The sequence below is a fragment of the Oncorhynchus tshawytscha genome, linkage group LG13, assembly GCF_018296145.1.
Source record: "Oncorhynchus tshawytscha isolate Ot180627B linkage group LG13, Otsh_v2.0, whole genome shotgun sequence".
NCBI lineage: Eukaryota > Metazoa > Chordata > Actinopteri > Salmoniformes > Salmonidae > Oncorhynchus > Oncorhynchus tshawytscha.
The window spans coordinates 80,359,041-80,381,543 of NC_056441.1; the positions used below are offsets into that span (position 1 = coordinate 80,359,041).

The window sequence follows — 22,503 nt, forward strand, 5'->3', positions numbered from 1 at the left end:
ACTCACACGGACTGTACACTGACTATACGCTGTGCGTGTTGTCAGAAGCGGGAGGCTTTTTGTCAGCTGCTGCAGCTGATGAAGAACAAACATTCCAACCAGGACGAGCCAGACATGATCTCCATCTACATAGGGACCTGGAACATGGGTGAGCTCACACACACACACATACATACATACACACATACATACACACACACACACACACACACACACACACACTACATGCTACAGATAACCGTCAAACCTCCTAAAGTGAAGAGAAAATTCCATTTGGACTAGAACTCATCTCAACATTAGAACAATTTTGATGTCTGGAAAACTGACAAATGTTGATTTTGTGTGTGTGTGTGCGTGTGTGTGTGTACGTGTGTGTGTAGGTTCTGTGCCCTCCCCCAAGGCGGTGGGTTCCTGGCTGTTGTGTCGTGGGCTGGGGAAGACGCTGGATGAGATGACCGTAACCATTCCTCATGACCTCTACGTGTTCGGAACGCAGGAGAACTCTGTGTGTGACCGTGAGTGGGTCGACTCACTCCGCACCGCACTCAAAGAACACACAGAGCTGGATTACAAACCGGTGAGAGGGTGGCGGAATGAGGATCTGGTCAATAGTAGTCCACTCCATTGGGGAATAAGGTGTTGTTAGGGATTGTCCCATTGGGGAATAAGGTGTTGTTTGGGATTGTCCCATTGGGGAATAAGGTGTTGTAAGGGATTGTCTCATTGGGGAATAAGGTGTTGTTAGGGGTTGTCTCATTGGGGAATAAGGTGTTGTTAGGGGTTGTCTCATTGGGGAATAAGGTGTTGTTAAGGATTGTCCCATTGGGGAATAAGGTGTTGTTAAGGATTGTCCCATTGGGGAATAAGGTGTTGTTTGGGATTGTCCCATTGGGGAATAAGGTGTTGTTTGGGATTGTCCCATTGGGGAATAAGGTGTTGTCAGGGATTGTCCCATTGGGGAATAAGGTGTTGTCAGAGATTGTCCCATTGGGGAATAAGGTGTTGTCAGAGATTGTCCCATTGGGGAATAAGGTGTTGTTAGGGATTGTCCTATTGGGGAATAAGGTGTTGTCAGGGATTGTCCCGTTAGTCTAAATTAGCCTGATCTGAGAAGCAGCCAGGCAGAATGGTTGGGTTTACTCCTGAGGTTAACTTCCATGTTACTCTGTTCTGCTCTCCTGGGTTCTAGATCGCGGTCCAGACTCTGTGGAACATTAAGATAGCGGTGCTGGTGAAACCAGAACATGAAAACCGCATCAGTCATGTGGGAGTGTCCAGTGTTAAAACGGGTATTGCTAATACGCTGGGTAAGACACACACACACACACACACACACACACACACACACACACACACACACACACACACACACACACAGTTACAAACAATTCACTATATTCATGCTGTATGTTTGTCCTTTCTTGTTGCTAGGTAACAAAGGGGCAGTGGGCGTGTCTTTCATGTTTAATGGAACTTCCTTCGGCTTTGTGAACTGTCACTTGACATCAGGCAACGAAAAGATCGGCAGGTACGCAGACACACAGTGATATCATTGGGTAATGTATCATTATGTGAAGTTTGACAGGACTCCATATTTGCACAAAACTGCCCCTATGCTCACAACGCTTCCTCTTCAACCATTCCCTGACCCTTGACCCCTGACCCCTGCAGGAGGAACCAGAACTACCTGGATATCCTACGGCTGCTCTCTCTAGGAGATAAACAGCTGAGCTCCTTTGACATCTCTCTACGCTTCACACACCTCTTCTGGCTGGGAGACCTCAACTACAGGCTGGACATGGACATACAGGTACCATAACACACGCACACACACAGGTAGACCCATGCACAAACACACACGCATGGATGCAAACACACCCTCTCTTTCTCCCCTCTATCTCCCTCTCTCTCTCTCTCTCTCTCTCCCCTCTCTCTCCCCTCTATCTCCCTCTCTCTCTCTCTCTCTCTCCCCTCTATCTCCCTCTCCCCTCTAACTCCCCTCTCTCTCTCTCTCTCCTCTATCTCCCTCTCTCTCTCTCTCTCTCCCCTCTATCTCCCCCTCTCTCTCTCTCCTCTATCTCCCTCACCCCTCTATCTCTCTCTCCCCTCTATCTCCCTCACCCCTCTATCTCCCTCTCCCCTCTCTCTCTCTGTCTCTCTCAGGAGATCCTGAACTACATCAACCGGAAAGAGTTTGATCCTCTGCTGAAGGTGGACCAGCTGAACCTGGAGAGAGAGAAGAACAAGGTGTTCCTGCGCTTTGGTCAGTCACACACACACACACACACACACACACACACCTTCCCCTCATTCGCTATGCGCTCTGCTGTATTCTGTGGAAGACTTTGTTGTAATGTGTGTTTGTGTATCCTCTGGTGCAGCGGAGGAGGAGATATCCTACCCACCCACCTACCGGTATGAACGTGGGTCTAGGGATACATACGTGTGGCAGAAACAGAAGGCCACAGGGGTATGTACACACATACTCCCTTTTTGATGCTAAACATGTATTCCCATACCAAATCGTGTTTTCCCTATCCCGAAACCTAATCCTAACTCCATGAAGTGGCAGTCAGCAGTAGAAACCATAAAGCGTACTCCCCTGTTTTGGTAAAAGGCTGAGGGATAGACAAAGCTGTGGATGTAAGGACTGACCATCCATGATATCATCATTACAGTTGTAACCGTGTTATGAGGCTATACAGTGTTTGTTTACATTTGCATTGTTTACAAACGTTGGAGAAAAACAAGTTTCTATTTTGGGTTCTGATGGGGTACGACAGTTAAAATAAGCTCATGAGGCATTTATTTTATTCTTCAAGAATCAATGGGTACATATAACAAAAAGTACAAAAGTGAATGTAGCAACTGCGAATTGCCCCTATAAGCCTAAAATAGCATTTTAACAAATTCAGGACATAAAAAAGTCCTGACTTTTCCAAAATTGTCTTGTTTTCTTACCTTATCAGGACATTGTGGGGACTTATCAGGACACCGTGGGGACTTATCAGGACACCGTGGGGACTTATCAGGACACCGTGGGGACTTATCAGGACATTGTGGGGACTTATCAGGACATTGTGGGGACTTGTCAGGACACCGTGGGGACTTATCAGGACACCGTGGGGACTTATCAGGACATTGTGGGGACTTATCAGGACATTGTGGGGACTTGTCAGGACACCGTGGGGACTTATCAGGACATTGTGGGGACCTATCAGGACACCGTGGGGACTTATCAGGACATTGTGGGGACTTGTCAGGGCATTGTGGGGACTTATCAGGACATTATGGGGACTTATCAGGACATTATGGGGACTTATCAGGACATTGTAGGGACTTATCAGGACATTATGGGGACTTATCAGGTCATTGTGGGGACTTATCAGGACACCATGGGAACTTATCAGGACATTGTGGGGACTTATCAGGACATTGTGGGGACTTAGGACATTGTGGGGACTTATCAGGACATTGCGGGAACTTATCAGGACATTGTGGGAACATATCAGGACATTGTGGGGACTTATCAGGACATTGTGGGGACTTATCAGGACATTGTGGGAACATATCAGGACATTGTGGGGACTTATCAGGACATTGTGGGGACTTATCAGGACATTGTGGGGACTTATCAGGACATTGTGGAGACTTATCAGGACACCGTGGGGACTTGTCAGGACATTGTGGGGACTTATCAGGACATTGTGGGGACTTATCAGGACATTGTGGGGACTTGTCAGGACATTGTGGGTCCTGATAAGGTAGGAAAACACACACAATTACATTCCGGCTCAGATGGAGAGATCTCTGTTCACTCACATATCCCCTTCTCTTCTCCCTCCCTTTCTCCCTCCCTCCCCCTGTCTCTCTCTCTTCCTCCCTGTCTCTCTCTTCCTCTCTCCCTCTCTCTCTCTCTCCCTCTCTCTCTCTCTCTCTCTCCCTGTCTCCCTCTCTCTTCCTCTCTCCCTCCCTCTCTCTCTTCCTCTCGCCCTCCCTCTCTGTCTCTCTCTCCCTCCCTCTCTCTCGCCCTTCCTCTCTCCCTCCCTCTCTCTCTGTCTCTCTCTCCCTCCCTCTCTCTCGGTCTCTCTCTCCCTCCCTCTTTCTCTGTCTCTCTCTTCCTCCCTGTCTCCCTCTGTCTCTCTCTTCCTCCCTGTCTCTCTCTTCCTCTCTCCCTCCCTCTCTATCTCTCCCCCCCTCTCTCTCTCTCTCTCTCTCTCTCTCTCTCTCTGTCTCCCTCTCTCTTCCTCTCTCCCTCCCTCTCTCTCTTCCTCTCGCCCTCCCCCCCTCTGTCTGTCTCTCTCTCCCTCCTCTCTCTCTGTCTCTCTCTTCCTCCCTGTCTCTCTCCCTCTCGCCCTTACTCTCTCCCTCCCTCTCTCTCTGTCTCTCTCTCCCTCCCTCTCTCTGTCTCTCTCTTCCTCCCTGTCTCCCTCCCTCTCTCTCTTCCTCCCTCTCCCTCCCTCTCTACCTCCCTCTCTCTTCCTCCCTCTCCCTCCCTCTCTCCCTCCCTGTCTCTCTCCCTCCCGCTCTCCCTCTCTGTCTCTCTCTTCCTCTCTCCCTCCCTCTCTGTCTCTCTCTTCCTCCCTGTCTCTCTCTCTTCCTCTCTCCCACTCTCTCTCTCTGCCTGTCTCTCTTTCTCCCTCCTCCTTCTCTCTTTCTCGCTCTCGCTCTCCCTCTCACTCTCTCACCCTTCCCTCTCTCTCGCCCCTCTCTTTATTTCTCTCTCTCTTCCTCCCTCCCACTCTCTCTGTCTCTCTCTCTCTCCCACTCTCCCTCTCTGTCTCTCGCTCTTCCTCTCACTCTCACCCCTCCCTCTCTCTCCCTCCCACTCTCTTTCTTGCTCTCGCTCTCCCTCTCTCACCCCTCCCCCCCTCTCTCTCTCCCTCTCTCTGCCTCTCTCTCCCTCCCTGTCTCTCTCTTCCTCCCTCCCACTCTTTCTCTCTTTCTCCCGCCCACTCTCCCTCTCTGTCTCTCGCTCCCTCTCAGATGAGGACTAACGTCCCGTCTTGGTGTGACAGGATCCTATGGAAGTCTTACCCTGAGACTCACATTGTCTGTAACTCCTATGGTGAGACCCTGCATCTTCAACAACTCTGTACATCTATTTACTGTATAGACAAGGTTTTCTAAACTCAGTCCTGTGGACCTCAAGAGGTACACATTACACATTATTACAAATATATATATAAGAATCGGCCGATTAATCTGTATCGGCTTTTTTTGGTCCTCCAATAATCGGTATCGGCACACACCTACACACTACACAGCTGATTCAAATAATCAACCAATCATCAAGCTTTGATCATTTGAATCAGCTGTGTAGTCTTAGGGTAAAAAATAAAATGTGTACCTCTTGAGGGCCCGAGGACTGAGTTTGGAAAACCCTGAGCTACAACTCCTGACGTTCTGTTTCAGTTGCCTTATACTCCTAGTGCCGGCGCTTAGCACATCACGTGATGAAATCATGTTTCCCTCTCAGGCTGCACAGATGACATGGTGACCAGTGACCACTCCCCAGTGTTCGGTACGTTTGAGGTGGGGGTCACCTCGCAGTTTGTCTCCAAGAAAGGTACGGCCACTCGCTATGACAACCACATAGTTATTTTTTTCATCAGCCTACTATAAGCCAAGGGTTTTTAACGTTGCACCTCTCCTCGACCCCCCTCTCCCTGTCTCTCTCCAGGTCTGCCTAAGTCCTCTGAACAGGCCTATATAGAGTTTGAGAATATTGAGGCCATTGTGAAGACGGCCAGCAGAACCAAGTTCTTCATCGAGTTCTACTCTACCTGCCTGGAGGGTGAGACACACCCACACACCTACACACACACCCACACACACACACACACACACCTACACACACACGCACACACCTACACACACACCCACACACCTACACACACACCCACACACACACACACACACACCTACACACACACGCACACACCTACACACACACCCACACACCTACACACACACCCCACACACACACACACACACCCACACACCTACACACACACCCACACACCTACACACACCTACACGCACACCTACACACACCCACACACCTACACACACCTACACACACACCTACACACACCTACACGCACACCTACACACACCCACACACCTACACACACCTACACGCACACCTACACACACCCACACACCTACACACACCTACACACACCTACGCACACACCTACACACACCCACACACCTACACACACCTACACACACACCTACACACACCTACACACACACCCACACACCCACACACCTACACGCACACACCTACACACACACGCACACACCTACACTAGAGGTCAACCGATTATGATTTTTCAACGACGATACCGATACCGATTATTGGAGGACCAAAAAAGGCCGATACAGATGAATCGGCCGATTTTTAAATATATATTTGTAATAATGACAAGAGAAGAAAGTAAAAGTGCAATATGTGCCATGTAAAAAAGCTAACGTTTAAGTTCCTTGCTCAGAACATGAGAACATATGAAAGCTGGTGGTTCCTTTTAACATGAGTCTTCAATATTCCCAAGTAAGAAGTTTTAGGTTGTAGTTATTATAGGAATTATAGGACTATTTCTCTCTATACCATTTGTATTTCATATACCTTTGACTATTGGATGTTCTTATAGGTACTTTAGTATTGCCAGCCTAATCTCGGGAGTTGATAGGCTTGAAGTCATAAACAGCGCTATGCTTCAAGCATTGTGAAGAGCTGCTGGCAAACGCAGGAAAGTGCTGTTTGAATGAATGCTTACGAGCCTGCTGGTACCTACCACCGCTCAGTCAGACTGCTCTATCAAATATCAAATCATAGACTTAATTATAATATAATAACACACAGAAATACGAGCCTTAGGTCATTAATATGGTCAAATCCGGAAACTATCATCTCGAAAACAAAACGTTTATTCTTTCAAATCAAATCAAATCAAATTTTATTTGTCACATACACATGGTAGCAGTAATAACGAACAAGTAATCTAACTAACAATTCCAAAAAACTACTGTCTTATACACAGTGTAAGGGGATAAAGAATATGTACATAAGGATATATGAATGAGTGATGGTACAGAGCAGCATAGGCAAGATACAGTAGATGATATCGAGTACAGTATATACATATGAGATGAGTATGTAAACCAAGTGGCATAGTTAAAGTGGCTAGTGATACATGTATTACATAAGGATGCAGTCGATGATATAGAGTACAGTATCTACGTATGCATATGAGATGAATAATGTAGGGTAAGTAACATTATATAAGGTAGCATTGTTTAAAGTGGCTAGTGATATATTTACATCATTTCCCATCAATTCCCATTATTAAAGTGGCTGGAGTAGAATCAGTGTCATTGACAGTGTGTTGGCAGTAGCCACTCAATGTTAGTGGTGGCTGTTTAACAGTCTGGTGGCCTTGAGACAGAAGCTGTTTTTCAGTCTCTCGGTCCCAGCTTTGATGCACCTGTACTGACCTCGCCTTCTGGATGACAGCGGGGTGAACAGGCAGTGGCTCGGGTGGTTGATGTCCTTGACGATCTTTATGGCCTTCCTGTAGCATCGGGTGGTGTAGGTGTCCTGGAGGGCAGGTAGTTTGCCCCCGGTGATGCGTTGTGCAGACCTCACTACCCTCTGGAGAGCCTTACGGTTGAGGGCGGTGCAGTTGCCATACCAGGCGGTGATACAGCCCGCCAGGATGCTCTCGATTGTGCATCTGTAGAAGTTTGTGAGTGCTTTTGGTGACAAGCCGAATTTCTTCAGCCTCCTGAGGTTGAAGAGGCGCTGCTGCGCCTTCCTCACGATGCTGTCTGTGTGAGTGGACCAATTCAGTTTGTCTGTGATGTGTATGCCGAGGAACTTAAAACTTGCTACCCTCTCCACTACTGTTCCATCGATGTGGATGGGGGTGTTCCCTCTGCTCTTTCCTGAAGTCCACAATCATCTCCTTAGTTTTGTTGACGTTGAGTGTGAGGTTATTTTCCTGACACCACACTCCGAGGGCCCTCACCTCCTCCCTGTAGGCCGTCTCGTCGTTGTTGGTAATCAAGCCTACCACTGTTGTGTCGTCCGCAAACTTGATGATTGAGTTGGAGGCGTGCGTGGCCACGCAGTCGTGGGTGAACAGGGAGTACAGGAGAGGGCTCAGAACGCACCCTTGTGGGGCCCCAGTGTTGAGGATCAGCGGGGAGGAGATGTTGTTGCCTACCCTCACCACCTGGGGGTGGCCCGTCAGGAAGTCCAGTACCCAGTTGCACAGGGCGGGGTCGAGACCCAGGGTCTCGAGCTTGATGACGAGCTTGGAGGGTACTATGGTGTTGAATGCCGAGCTGTAGTCGATGAACAGCATTCTCACATAGGTATTCCTCTTGTCCAGACGGGTTAGGGCAGTGTGCAGTGTGGTTGAGATTGCATCGTCTGTGGACCTATTTGGGCGGTAAGCAAATTGGAGTGGGTCTAGGGTGTCAGGTAGGGTGGAGGTGATATGGTCCTTGACTAGTCTCTCAAAGCACTTCATGATGACGGATGTGAGTGCTACGGGCGGTAGTCGTTTAGCTCAGTTACCTTAGCTTTCTTGGGAACAGGAACAATGGTGGCCCTCTTGAAGCATGGGGGAACAGCAGACTGGTATAGGGATTGATTGAATATGTCCGTAAACACACCGGCCAGCTGGTCTGCGCATGCTCTGAGGGCGCGGCTGGGGATGCCGTCTGGGCCTGCAGCCTTGCGAGGGTTAACACGTTTAAATGTCTTACTCACTTCGGCTGCAGTGAAGGAGAGACCGCATGTTTTCGTTGCAGGCCGCGTCAGTGGCACTGTATTGTCCTCAAAGCGGGCAAAAAAGTTATTTAGTCTGCCTGGGAGCAAGACATCCTGGTCCGTGACTGGGCTGGGTTTCTTCCTGTAGTCCGTGATTGACTGTAGACCCTGCCACATGCCTCTTGTGTCTGAGCCGTTGAATTGAGATTCTACTTTGTCTCTGTACTGGCGCTTAGCTTGTTTGATAGCCTTGCGGAGGGAATAGCTGCACTGTTTGTATTCAGTCATGTTACCAGACACCTTGCCCTGATTAAAAGCAGTGGTTCGCGCCTTCAGTTTCACACGAATGCTGCCATCAATCCACGGTTTCTGGTTAGGGAATGTTTTAATCGTTGCTATGGGAACGACATCTTCAACGCACGTTCTAATGAACTCGCACACCGAATCAGCGTATTCGTCAATGTTGTTGTCTGATGCAATACCAAACATCTCCCAGTCCACGTGATGGAAGCAGTCTTGGAGTGTGGAGTCAGCTTGGTCGGACCAGCGTTGGACAGACCTCAGCGTGGGAGCCTCTTGTTTTAGTTTCTGTCTGTAGGCAGGGATCAACAAAATGGAGTCGTGGTCAGCTTTTCCGAAAGGGGGCGGGGCAGGGCCTTATATGCGTCGCGGAAGTTAGAGTAACAATGATCCAGGGTCTTTCCACCCCTGGTTGCGCAATCGATATGCTGATAAAATTTAGGGAGTCTTGTTTTCAGATTAGCCTTGTTAAAATCCCCAGCTACAATGAATGCAGCCTCCGGATAAATCGTTTCCAGTTTGCAGAGAGTTAAATAAATTTCGTTCAGAGCCATCGATGTGTCTGCTTGAAGGGGGGATTAATACGGCTGTGATTATAATCGAAGAGAATTCTCTTGGTAGATAATGCGGTCTACATTTGATTGTGAGGAATTCTAAATCAGGTGAACAGAAGGATTTGAGTTCCTGTATGTTTCTTTCATCACACCATGTCACGTTGGCCATGAGGCATACGCCCCGCCCCTCTTCTTACCAGAAAGATGTTTGTTTCTGTCGGCGCGATGCGTGGAGAAACCCGCTGGCTGCACCGCTTCGGATAGCGTCTCTCCAGTTAGCCATGTTTCCGTGAAGCAGAGAACGTTACAGTCTCTGATGTCCCTCTGGAATGCTACCCTTGCTCGGATTTCATCAACCTTGTTGTCAAGAGACTGGACATTGGCAAGAAGAATGCTAGTGAGTGGTGCACGGTGTGCCCATCTCCGGAGTCTGACCAGAAGACCGCTTCGTTTCCCTCTTTTTCTGAGTCGTTTTTTTGGGTCGCTGCATGTAATCCACTCCGTTGTCCTGGTTGTAAGGCAGAACACAGGATCCGCATCGCGAAAAACATATTCTTGGTCGTACTGATGGTGAGTTGACGCTGATCTTATATTCAGTAGTTCTTCTCGGCTGTATGTAATGAAACCTAAGATGACCTGGGGTACTAGTGTAAGAAATAACACGTAAAAAAACAAAAAACTGCATAGTTTCCTAGGAACGCGAAGCGAGGCGGCCATCTCTGTCGGCGCCGGAAGAGAGGGAGGGAGGGAGGGAGGGAACCCCAGTGTCAGAGCGAGGTTGAAATCTGACAATGTGAAATACGGAACCGTTCGGTATTTTATCAACCGGGTGGCATCCATAAGTCTAAATATTGCTGTTACATTGCACAACCTTCAATGTTATGCCATAATTACATACAATTCTGGCAAATTAGTTCGCAACGAGCCAGGCTGCCCAAACTGTTGCATATACCCTGACTCTGCGTGCAATGAACGCAAGAGAAGTGACACAATTTCACCTGGTTAATATTGCCTGCTAACATTAATTTATTTTAACTAAATATGCAGGTTTAAAAATATATACTTGTGTATTGATTTTAAGAAAGGCGTTGATGTTTATGGTCAGGTACATTGGTGCAACGACAGTGCTTTTTTCACAAATGCGCTTGTTAAATCACCCGTTTGGCGAAGTAGGCTGTGATTCGATGAGAAATTAACAGGCACCACTTCGATTATATGCAACGCAGGACAAGCTAGATAAACTAGTAATATCATCAACCATGTGTAGTTAACAAGTGATTGTGTTAAGATTGATTGTTTTTTATAAGATACGTTTAATGCTGGCTAGCAACTTACCTTGGCTCCTTGCTGCACTCACATAACAGGTAGTCAGCCTGCCACACAGTCTCCTCGTGGAGTGCAATGTAATCGGCCATGATCGGTGTCCAAAAATGCTGATTACCGATTGTTATAAAAACTTGAAATCGGCTCTAATTAATCGGCCATTCCGATTTAATCGGTCGACCTCTACTCTACTACACACACACACAAAGTTCTACTCTAGAGACTTAATTACATGTTTATTTCCACTCTCTTTCTCTCGCTCTGTCCCTCTCCCTCTCTCCGTAGAGTTTAAGAAGAGTTATGAGAATGACAGTCAAAGCAGTGACAATGTCAACTTCCTGCGTGTGGGCTGGACCAATAAGCAGCTGACCACGCTGAAGCCCCTCCTCTCTGAGATAGAATATCTCCAGGACCAACACCTGCTGCTCACCGTCAAATCACTGGATGGATACGAGTCTTATGGTACCACTGGCTGCTTGTCTGTTTGTGTTCTGTCTCTAAGTGTGTGTGTGTGTGTGTGTGTTCTGTCTCCAAGTGTGTGTGTGTGTTCTGTCTCCAAGTGTGTGTGTGTGTGTGTTCTGTCTCCAAGTGTATGTGTGTGTGTGTGTGTTCTGTCTCCAAGTGTGTGTGTGTTCTGTCTCCAAGTGTGTGTGTGTGTGTGTGTGTGTGTGTGTGTGTGTGTGTGTGTGTGTGTGTGTGTGTTTGTCTCCAAGTGTGTGTGTGTTCTGTCTCCAAGTGTGTGTGTGTTCTGTCTCCAAGTATGTGTGTGTTCTGTCTCCAAGTGTGTGTGTGTCCTGTCACCAAGTGTGTGTGTGTTCTGTCTCCAAGTGTGTGTGTGTGTGTGTGTGTGTGTGTGTGGTGTGTGTGTGTGTGTGTGTGTGTTTGTCTCCAAGTATGTGTGTGTTCTGTCTCCAAGTGTGTGTGTGTTCTGTCTCCAAGTGTGTGTGTGTTCTGTCACCAAGTGTGTGTGTGTTCTGTCTCCAAGTGTGTGTGTGTTCTGTCTCCAAGTGTGTGTGTGTGTGTGTGTGTGTGTGTGTGTGTGTGTGTGTGTGTGTGTGTTTGTCTCCAAGTGTGTGTGTGTTCTATCTCCAAGTGTGTGTGTGTTCTGTCTCCAAGTGTGTGTGTGTGTGTGTTCTGTCTCTAAGTGTGTGTGTGTTCTGTCTCTGTGTGTGTGTGTGTGTGTGTTCTCTCTCCAAGTGTGTGTGTGTGTTCTGTCTCCAAGTGTGTGTGTGTGTGTGTGTTCTGTCTCCAAGTGTGTGTGTGTGTGTGTGTTCTGTCTCCAAGTGTGTGTGTGTGTGTGTTCTGTCTCCAAGTGCGTGTGTGTGTGTGTTCTGTCTCCAAGTGTGTGTGTGTGTGTGTGTTCTGTCTCCAAGTGTATGTGTGTGTGTGTGTTCTGTCTCCAAGTGTGTGTGTGTTCTGTCTCCAAGTGTGTGTGTGTGTGTGTGTGTGTGTGTGTGTGTGTGTGTGTGTGTGTGTGTGTGTTTGTCTCCAAGTGTGTGTGTGTTCTGTCTCCAAGTGTGTGTGTGTTCTGTCTCCAAGTGTGTGTGTGTGTGTGTTCTGTCTCTAAGTGTGTGTGTGTTCTGTCTCTGTGTGTGTGTGTGTGTGTGTGTGTTCTCTCTCCAAGTGTGTGTGTGTGTTCTGTCTCCAAGTGTGTGTGTGTGTGTGTGTTCTGTCTCCAAGTGTGTGTGTGTGTGTGTGTTCTGTCTCCAAGTGTGTGTGTGTGTGTGTGTTCTGTCTCCAAGTGCGTGTGTGTGTGTGTTCTGTCTCCAAGTGTGTGTGTGTGTGTGTGTTCTGTCTCCAAGTGTATGTGTGTGTGTGTGTTCTGTCTCCAAGTGTGTGTGTGTTCTGTCTCCAAGTGTGTGTGTGTGTGTGTGTGTGTGTGTGTGTGTGTGTGTGTGTGTGTGTGTGTGTGTGTGTGTGTGTGTGTGTGTGTGTGTGTGTGTGTGTTTGTCTCCAAGTGTGTGTGTGTTCTGTCTCCAAGTGTGTGTGTGTTCTGTCTCCAAGTATGTGTGTGATCTGTCTCCAAGTGTGTGTGTGTGTTTGTCTCCAAGTGTGTGTGTGTTCTGTCACCAAGTGTGTGTGTGTCCTGTCACCAAGTGTGTGTGTGTTCTGTCTCCAAGTGTGTGTGTGTGTGTGTGTGTGTGTGTGTGTGTGTGTGTGTGTGTGTGTGTGTGTGTGTGTGTGTGTGTTTGTCTCCAAGTATGTGTGTGTTCTGTCTCCAAGTGTGTGTGTGTTCTGTCACCAAGTGTGTGTGTGTTCTGTCTCCAAGTGTGTGTGTGTTCTGTCTCCAAGTGTGTGTGTGTGTGTGTGTGTGTGTGTGTGTGTGTGTGTGTGTGTGTGTGTGTGTGTGTGTGTGTGTGTGTGTGTGTGTGTGTGTGTGTGTGTTTGTCTCCAAGTGTGTGTGTGTTCTGTCTCCAAGTGTGTGTGTGTGTGTGTTCTGTCTCTAAGTGTGTGTGTGTTCTGTCTCTGTGTGTGTGTGTGTGTGTGTGTGTGTGTGTGTGTGTGTGTGTGTGTTCTCTCTCCAAGTGTGTGTGTGTGTTCTGTCTCCAAGTGTGTGTGTGTGTGTGTGTGTTCTGTCTCCAAGTGTGTGTGTGTGTGTGTGTTCTGTCTCCAAGTGTGTGTGTGTTCTGTCTCCAAGTGTGTGTGTGTGTGTGTGTTTGTTACAGGTTTTCCGTTAGGAAATGTGGTGCCATATATTTGACCTGCAGCATTGTAATGTACAGGACCCATATGCATTGGGTGTGTAACCTGATTAGGGCGTCCACCCACAGTGCTCAGAATGACAGAAATCACATTTACTGCATATTATGCTAATTCATATTAACAGAACATGCAAGTGGAGGAAGCAATGCCGTGCGTCCTTCTTACCAAATTCAATTATGCACTTTAAAGATGCTAGAAAAACTCTCCGCATTTACTTTTCCTCAGCCAACAAGACGATTAACCAACAGCAAAATCACTTGACTATGTCAATCTACTATCCCCCATAGTATAAAAGTTTACCGATTCTATTTGTTAACTTGTTGTTCTGTTGGAGAAAGGAATAGCCTATTCCAAACAGACTCTGGGACTGTTGTGGGAGGATAGATCCCAAATTCATACAACCAGTAGACCTAGGCTACATCCTGTTTTAGTTTTTAAGCGTTGAGGTTGATGCAACAGATCAGCTCATTTTAGCTCGTGAATTATTTATTCACATCATAGCAGCAATGCTCACATGGCAGTAGGCTACAGATGTCAAATCTTACCTTGATCACTATTTTGTTGCGAATAATTTTTCCTGATGTATCAGGAAATTCAAATGAGCCTTGAGATTGGCTAAAAATGAGCAGTTGTCTTTCTCTCCAAGTGGGGGCAGTCGAGTTTTTGGGATCAGGGCTCGCTATCTTAAAATAATGTTGTCTCTCGTTTGCTCAAACGCTTTAGGCCTAGGTCCTATTACTGCAATATTCAAATGTACAAAATGTGTCTGAAATGCAGTCTGCCAGCCCAAGCCCTTCTGTCACAAATAATGTAATCTCCTAATGACTTGATTTATTTGCACATTTTAAATATGGAGAGTCCAGAGTTATTTTACCACCGATCTTGATAAGAATTGACCATTCCAGACACTTTTGACAAAAACATTTGATTTACAACTGTGGATAACACTCGTTCAAGTTCAGCATAGCTAGCTAGCAAAGCGATTCGCATTTCTTGCTAGCTAATCAAATGACATCAGCATCTCTAGCTGTAGCCAACGATCAAACAGTTAATAACTCCAAATAACAAGAACGTAGCTATAGTTTGTTGGAACATTTAAACTTAAAACATGTTTTTCATGTTTTTGCGCTGGATGGGTCACGGGTGTGGTTGACTGCAGCATTGCTATATGGTGCTTTCAAAATGTCTTGTAGTTGAGTAGCCGGTCTGGGCTACTGCTCCAATGTTGCTGTAAAAGGCCTACTCCTTTGCATTATGTTTTGTTGCAGGTTTTGTTTTTTTGGTTATTCATTGTCAAGCTTTAAAAACCGAAGCCAGCCTCCCAACATTTTAGTAGGTTAGCTAGGACTGTGGCATGTGTCACAGTCTTGATTTGATTTGTTGCTAAAGACCGCTTAGACCGCTGCGCCACTCGGGAGCCATATTTAATCAATGAGTAGGCAAAAAATATATATATTGCAATGTGATCTTTTGATTTTCCCTGACAATTGGCCAGTGCCAATTTGATTTTTGATTTTTTTTATTACAAAAAAGCACAAGGAAGGAGTAACATTAAATCAAATCAAATCAAATCAAATTTTATTTGTCACATACACATGGTTAGCAGATGTTAATGCGAGTGTAGCGAAATGCTTGTGCTTCTAGTTCCGACAATGCAGTAATAACGAGCAAGTAATCTAACTAACAATTCCAAAAAAAACTACTGTCATACACAGTGTAAGGGGATAAAGAATATGTACATAAGGATATATGAATGAGTGATGGTACAGAGCAGCATAGGCAAGATACAGTAGATGATATCGAGTACAGTATATACATATGAGATAAGTATGTAAACCAAGTGGCATAGTTAAAGTGGCTAGTGATACATGTATTACATAAGGATGCAGTCGATGATATAGAGTACAGTATCAACGTATGCATATGAGATGAACAATGTAGGGTAAGTAACATTATATAAGGTAGCATTGTTTAAAGTGGCTAGTGATATATTTACATCATTTCCCATCGATTCCCATGATTAAAGTGGCTGGAGTAGAGTCAGTGTCATTGACAGTGTGTTGGCAGTAGCCACTCAATGTTAGTGGTGGCTGTTTAACAGTCTGATGGCCTTGAGATAGAAGCTGTTTTTCAGTCTCTCGGTCCCAGCTTTGATGCACCTGTACTGACCTCGCCTTCTGGATGGCAGCGGGGTGAACAGGCAGTGGCTCGGGTGGTTGATGTCCTTGATGATCTTTATGGCCTTCCTGTAGCATCGGGTGGTGTAGGTGTCCTGGAGGGCAGGTAGTTTGCCCCCGGTGATGCGTTGTGCAGACCTCACTACCCTCTGGAGAGCCTTACGGTTGAGGGCGGTGCAGTTGCCATACCAGGCGGTGATACAGCCCGCCAGGATGCTCTCGATTGTGCATCTGTAGAAGTTTGTGAGTGCTTTTGGTGACAAGCCGAATTTCTTCAGCCTCCTGAGGTTGAAGAGGCGCTGCTGCACCTTCCTCACGATGCTGTCTGTGTGAGTGGACCAATTCAGTTTGTCTGTGATGTGTATGCCGAGGAACTTAAAACTTGCTACCCTCTCCACTACTGTTCCATCGATGTGGATGGGGGTGTTCCCTCTGCTGTTTCCTGAAGTCCACAATCATCTCCTTAGTTTTGTTGACGTTGAGTGTGAGGTTATTTTCCTGACACCACACTCCGAGGGCCCTCACCTCCTCCCTGTAGGCCGTCTCGTCGTTGTTGGTAATCAAGCCTACCACTGTTGTGTCGTCCGCAAACTTGATGATTGAGTTGGAGGCGTGCATGGCCCGCAGTCGTGGGTGAACAGGGAGTACAGGAGAGGGCTCAGAACGCACCCTTGTGGGGCCCCAGTGTTGAGGATCAGCGGGGAGGAGATGTTGTTGCCTACCCTCACCACCTGGGGGCGGCCCGTCAGGAAGTCCAGTACCCAGTTGCACAGGGCGGGGTCGAGACCCAGGGTCTCGAGCTTGATGACGAGCTTGGAGGGTACTATGGTGTTGAATGCCGAGCTGTAGTCGATGAACAGCATTCTCACATAGGTATTCCTCTTGTCCAGATGGGTTAGGGCAGTGTGCAGTGTGGTTGAGATTGCATCGTCTGTGGACCTATTTGGGCGGTAAGCAAATTGGAGTGGGTCAAGGGTGTCAGGTAGGGTGGAGGTGATATGGTCCTTGACTAGTCTCTCAAAGCACTTCATGATGACGGATGTGAGTGCTACGGGGCGGTAGTCGTTTAGCTCAGTTACCTTAGCTTTCTTGGGAACAGGAACAATGGTGGCCCTCTTGAAGCATGTGGGAACAGCAGACTGGTATAGGGATTGATTGAATATGTCCGTAAACACACCGGCCAGCTGGTCTGCGCATGCTCTGAGGGTGCGGCTGGGGATGCCGTCTGGGCCTGCAGCCTTGCGAGGGTTAACACGTTTAAATGTCTTACTCACTTCGGCTGCAGTGAAGGAGAGACCGCATGTTTCCGTTGCAGGCCGTGTCAGTGGCACTGTATTGTCCTCAAAGCGGGCAAAAAGTTATTTAGTCTGCCTGGGAGCAAGACATCCTGGTCCGTGACTGGGCTGGGTTTCTTCCTGTAGTCCGTGATTGACTGTAGACCCTGCCACATACCTCTTGTGTCTGAGCCGTTGAATTGAGATTCTACTTTGTCTCTGTACTGGCGCTTAGCTTGTTTGATAGCCTTGCGGAGGGAATAGCTGCACTGTTTGTATTCAGCCATGTTACCAGACACCTTGCCCTGATTAAAAGCAGTGGTTCGTGCCTTCAGTTTCACACGAATGCTGCCATCAATCCACGGTTTCTGGTTAGGGAATGTTTTAATCGTTGCTATGGGAACGACATCTTCAACGCACGTTCTAATGAACTCGCACACCGAATCAGCGTATTCGTCAATGTTGTTGTCTGACACAATACGAAACATCTCCCAGTCCACGTGATGGAAGCAGTCTTGGAGTGTGGAGTCAGCTTGGTCGGACCAGCGTTGGACAGACCTCAGCGTGGGAGCTTCTTGTTTTAGTTTCTGTCTGTAGGCAGGGATCAACAAAATGGAGTCGTGGTCAGCTTTTCCGAAAGGGGGGCGGGGCAGGGCCTTATATGCGTCGCGGAAGTTAGAGTAACAATGATCCAGGGTCTTTCCACCCCTGGTTGCGCAATCGATATGCTGATAAAATTTAGGGAGTCTTGTTTTCAGATTAGCCTTGTTAAAATCCCCAGCTACAATGAATGCAGCCTCCGGATAAATCGTTTCCAGTTTGCAGAGAGTTAAATAAAGTTCGTTCAGAGCCATCGATGTGTCTGCTTGGGGGGGATATATACGGCTGTGATTATAATCGAAGAGAATTCTCTTGGTAGATAATGCGGTCTACATTTGATTGTGAGGAATTCTAAATCAGGTGAACAGAAGGATTTGAGTTCCTGTATGTTTCTTTCATCACACCATGTCACGTTGGCCATAAGACATACGCCCCCGTCCCTCTTCTTACCAGAAAGATGTTTGTTTCTGTCGGCGCGATGCGTGGAGAAACCCGCTGGCTGCACCGCTTCGGATTGCATCTCTCCAGTTAGCCATGTTTCCGTGAAGCAGAGAACGTTACAGTCTCTGATGTCCCTCTGGAATGCTACCCTTGCTCGGATTTCATCAACCTTGTTGTCAAGAGACTGGACATTGGCAAGAAGAATGCTAGGGAGTGGTGCACGATGTGCCCGTCTCCGGAGTCTGACCAGAAGACCGCTTCGTTTCCCTCTTTTTCTGAGTCGTTTTTTTTTTTTTGGTCGCTGCATGTGATCCACTCGGTTACACTGGTTGTAAGGCAGAACACAGGATCCGCGTCGCGAAAAACATATTCTTGGTCGTACTGATGGTGAGTTGACGCTGATCTTATATTCAGTAGTTCTTGTCGGCTGTATGTAATGAAACCTAAGATGACCTGGGGTACTAGTGTAAGAAATAACACGTAAAAAAACAAAAAACTGCATAGTTTCCTAGGAACGCGAAGCGAGGCGGCCATCTCTGTCGGCGCCGGAAGAAACATTAGAACACGAAGGACAAACAATACAACATCAAGACAAGTTAAAACGTATCAGTCTTTCTGCAGCAGAGCCTTATGTGTGAGGGTGTCTACTACTACTATCAAACATGTATCAGTCTTTCTGCAGCAGAGCCTTATGTGTGAGGGTGTCTACTACCACTATCAAACATGTATCAGTCTTTCTGCAACAGAGCCTTATGTGTGAGGGTGTCTACTACTACTATCAAACATGTATCAGTCTTTCTGCAACAGAGCCTTATGTGTGAGGGTGTCTACTACTACTATCAAACATGTATCAGTCTTTCTGCAACAGAGCCTTATGTGTGAGGGTGTCTACTACCACTATCAAACATGTATCAGTCTTTCTGCAACAGAGCCTTATGTGTGAGGGTGTCTACTACTACTATCAAACATGTATCAGTCTTTCTGCAACAGAGCCTTATGTGTGAGGGTGTCTACTACCACTATCAAACATGTATCAGTCTTTCTGCAACAGAGCCTTATGTGTGAGGGTGTCTACTACTACTATCAAACATGTATCAGTCTTTCTGCAACAGAGCCTTATGTGTGAGGGTGTCTACTACCACTATCAAACATGTATCAGTCTTTCTGCAACAGAGCCTTATGTGTGAGGGTGTCTACTACCACTATCAAACATGTATCAGTCTTTCTGCAACAGAGCCATCCTTATGTGTGAGGGTGTCTACTACTACTATCAAACATGTATCAGTCTTTCTGCAACAGAGCCTTATGTGTGAGGGTGTCTACTACCACTATCAAACATGTATCAGTCTTTCTGCAGCAGAGCCGTCCTTATGTGTGAGGGTGTCTACTACTACTATCAAACATGTATCAGTCTTTCTGCAACAGAGCCTTATGTGTGAGGGTGTCTACTACTACTATCAAACATGTATCAGTCTTTCTGCAACAGAGCCTTATGTGTGAGGGTGTCTACTACTACTATCAAACATGTATCAGTCTTTCTGCAACAGAGCCATCCTTATGTGTGAGGGTGTCTACTACTACTATCAAACATGTATCAGTCTTTCTGCAACAGAGCCATCCTTATGTGTGAGGGTGTCTACTACCACTATCAAACATGTATCAGTCTTTCTGCAACAGAGCCATCCTTATGTGTGAGGGTGTCTACTACTACTATCAAACATGTATCAGTCTTTCTGCAACAGAGCCATCCTTATGTGTGAGGGTGTCTACTACTACTATCAAACATGTATCAGTCTTTCTGCAACAGAGCCTTATGTGTGAGGGTGTCTACTACTACTATCAAACATGTATCAGTCTTTCTGCAACAGAGCCATCCTTATGTGTGAGGGTGTCTACTACTACTATCAAACATGTATCAGTCTTTCTGCAACAGAGCCATCCTTATGTGTGAGGGTGTCTACTACCACTATCAAACATGTATCAGTCTTTCTGCAACAGAGCCATCCTTATGTGTGAGGGTGTCTACTACCACTATCAAACATGTATCAGTCTTTCTGCAACAGAGCCATCCTTATGTGTGAGGGTGTCTACTACTACTATCAAACATGTATCAGTCTTTCTGCAACAGAGCCTTATGTGTGAGGGTGTCTACTACTACTATCAAACATATATCAGTCTTTCTGCAACAGAGCCTTATGTGTGAGGGTGTCTACTACTACTATCAAACATGTATCAGTCTTTCTGCAACAGAGCCATCCTTATGTGTGAGGGTGTCTACTACTACTATCAAACATGTATCAGTCTTTCTGCAACAGAGCCTTATGTGTGAGGGTGTCTACTACTACTATCAAACATATATCAGTCTTTCTGCAACAGAGCCTTATGTGTGAGGGTGTCTACTACTACTATCAAACATGTATCAGTCTTTCTGCAACAGAGCCATCCTTATGTGTGAGGGTGTCTACTACTACTATCAAACATGTATCAGTCTTTCTGCAACAGAGCCATCCTTATGTGTGAGGGTGTCTAAATCAAATCAAATTTTATTTTATTTGTCACATACACATGGTTAGCAGATGTTAATGCGAGTGTAGCGAAATGCTTGTGCTTCTAGTTCCGACAATGCAGTAATAACGAGCAAGTAATCTAACTAACAATTCCAAAAAAAAACTACTGTCTTATACACAGTGTAAGGGGATAAAGAATATGTACATAAGGATATATGAATGAGTGATGGTACAGAGCAGCATAGGCAAGATACAGTAGATGATATCGAGTACAGTATATACATATGAGATAAGTATGTAAACCAAGTGGCATAGTTAAAGTGGCTAGTGATACATGTATTACATAAGGATGCAGTCGATGATATAGAGTACAGTATCAACGTATGCATATGAGATGAACAATGTAGGGTAAGTAACATTATATAAGGTAGCATTGTTTAAAGTGGCTAGTGATATATTTACATAATTTCCCATCAATTCCCATGATTAAAGTGGCTGGAGTAGAGTCAGTGTCATTGACAGTGTGTTGGCAGTAGCCACTCAATGTTAGTGGTGGCTGTTTAACAGTCTGATGGCCTTGAGATAGAAGCTGTTTTTCAGTCTCTCGGTCCCAGCTTTGATGCACCTGTACTGACCTCGCCTTCTGGATGACAGCGGGGTGAACAGGCAGTGGCTCGGGTGGTTGATGTCCTTGATGATCTTTATGGCCTTCCTGTAGCATCGGGTGGTGTAGGTGTCCTGGAGGGCAGGTAGTTTGCCCCCGGTGATGCGTTGTGCAGACCTCACTACCCTCTGGAGAGCCTTACGGTTGAGGGCGGTGCAGTTGCCATACCAGGCGGTGATACAGCCCGCCAGGATGCTCTCGATTGTGCATCTGTAGAAGTTTGTGAGTGCTTTTGGTGACAAGCCGAATTTCTTCAGCCTCCTGAGGTTGAAGAGGCGCTGCTGCGCCTTCCTCACGATGCTGTCTGTGTGAGTGGACCAATTCAGTTTGTCTGTGATGTGTATGCCGAGGAACTTAAAACTTGCTACCCTCTCCACTACTGTTCCATCGATGTGGATGGGGGTGTTCCCTCTGCTGTTTCCTGAAGTCCACAATCATCTCCTTAGTTTTGTTGACGTTGAGTGTGAGGTTATTTTCCTGACACCACACTCCGAGGGCCCTCACCTCCTCCCTGTAGGCCGTCTCGTCGTTGTTGGTAATCAAGCCTACCACTGTTGTGTCGTCCGCAAACTTGATGATTGAGTTGGAGGCGTGCATGGCCACGCAGTCGTGGGTGAACAGGGAGTACAGGAGGGGGCTCAGAACGCACCCTTGTGGGGCCCCAGTGTTGAGGATCAGCGGGGAGGAGATGTTGTTGCCTACCCTCACCACCTGGGGGCGGCCCGTCAGGAAGTCCAGTACCCAGTTGCACAGGGCGGGGTCGAGACCCAGGGTCTCGAGCTTGATGACGAGCTTGGAGGGTACTATGGTGTTGAATGCCGAGCTGTAGTCGATGAACAGCATTCTCACATAGGTATTCCTCTTGTCCAGATGGGTTAGGGCAGTGTGCAGTGTGGTTGAGATTGCATCGTCTGTGGACCTATTTGGGCGGTAAGCAAATTGGAGTGGGTCAAGGGTGTCAGGTAGGGTGGAGGTGATATGGTCCTTGACTAGTCTCTCAAAGCACTTCATGATGACGGATGTGAGTGCTACGGGCGGTAGTCGTTTAGCTCAGTTACCTTAGCTTTCTTGGGAACAGGAACAATGGTGGCCCTCTTGAAGCATGTGGGAACAGCAGACTGGTATAGGGATTGGTTGAATATGTCCGTAAACACACCGGCCAGCTGGTCTGCGCA

At 46.9% G+C, this 22,503-nt stretch overlaps 1 protein-coding gene across 1 annotated transcript in view; it reads left to right on the forward strand.

Moving 5' to 3' along the window:
- The window catches only part of LOC112235809 (phosphatidylinositol 3,4,5-trisphosphate 5-phosphatase 2A), an 80,017-nt gene that overhangs the window by 43,597 nt on the left and 13,917 nt on the right, over positions 1-22,503 (forward strand). The window contains exons 11-21 of the mRNA XM_042296406.1: positions 46-148; positions 381-577; positions 1,190-1,307; positions 1,432-1,528; positions 1,672-1,810; positions 2,164-2,263; positions 2,382-2,470; positions 4,987-5,068; positions 5,480-5,569; positions 5,684-5,797; positions 11,248-11,424. Coding sequence (XP_042152340.1) covers positions 46-148; positions 381-577; positions 1,190-1,307; positions 1,432-1,528; positions 1,672-1,810; positions 2,164-2,263; positions 2,382-2,470; positions 4,987-5,068; positions 5,480-5,569; positions 5,684-5,797; positions 11,248-11,424 — 1,306 coding nt within the window. The remainder of the gene's footprint in view (positions 1-45; positions 149-380; positions 578-1,189; positions 1,308-1,431; positions 1,529-1,671; positions 1,811-2,163; positions 2,264-2,381; positions 2,471-4,986; positions 5,069-5,479; positions 5,570-5,683; positions 5,798-11,247; positions 11,425-22,503) is intronic.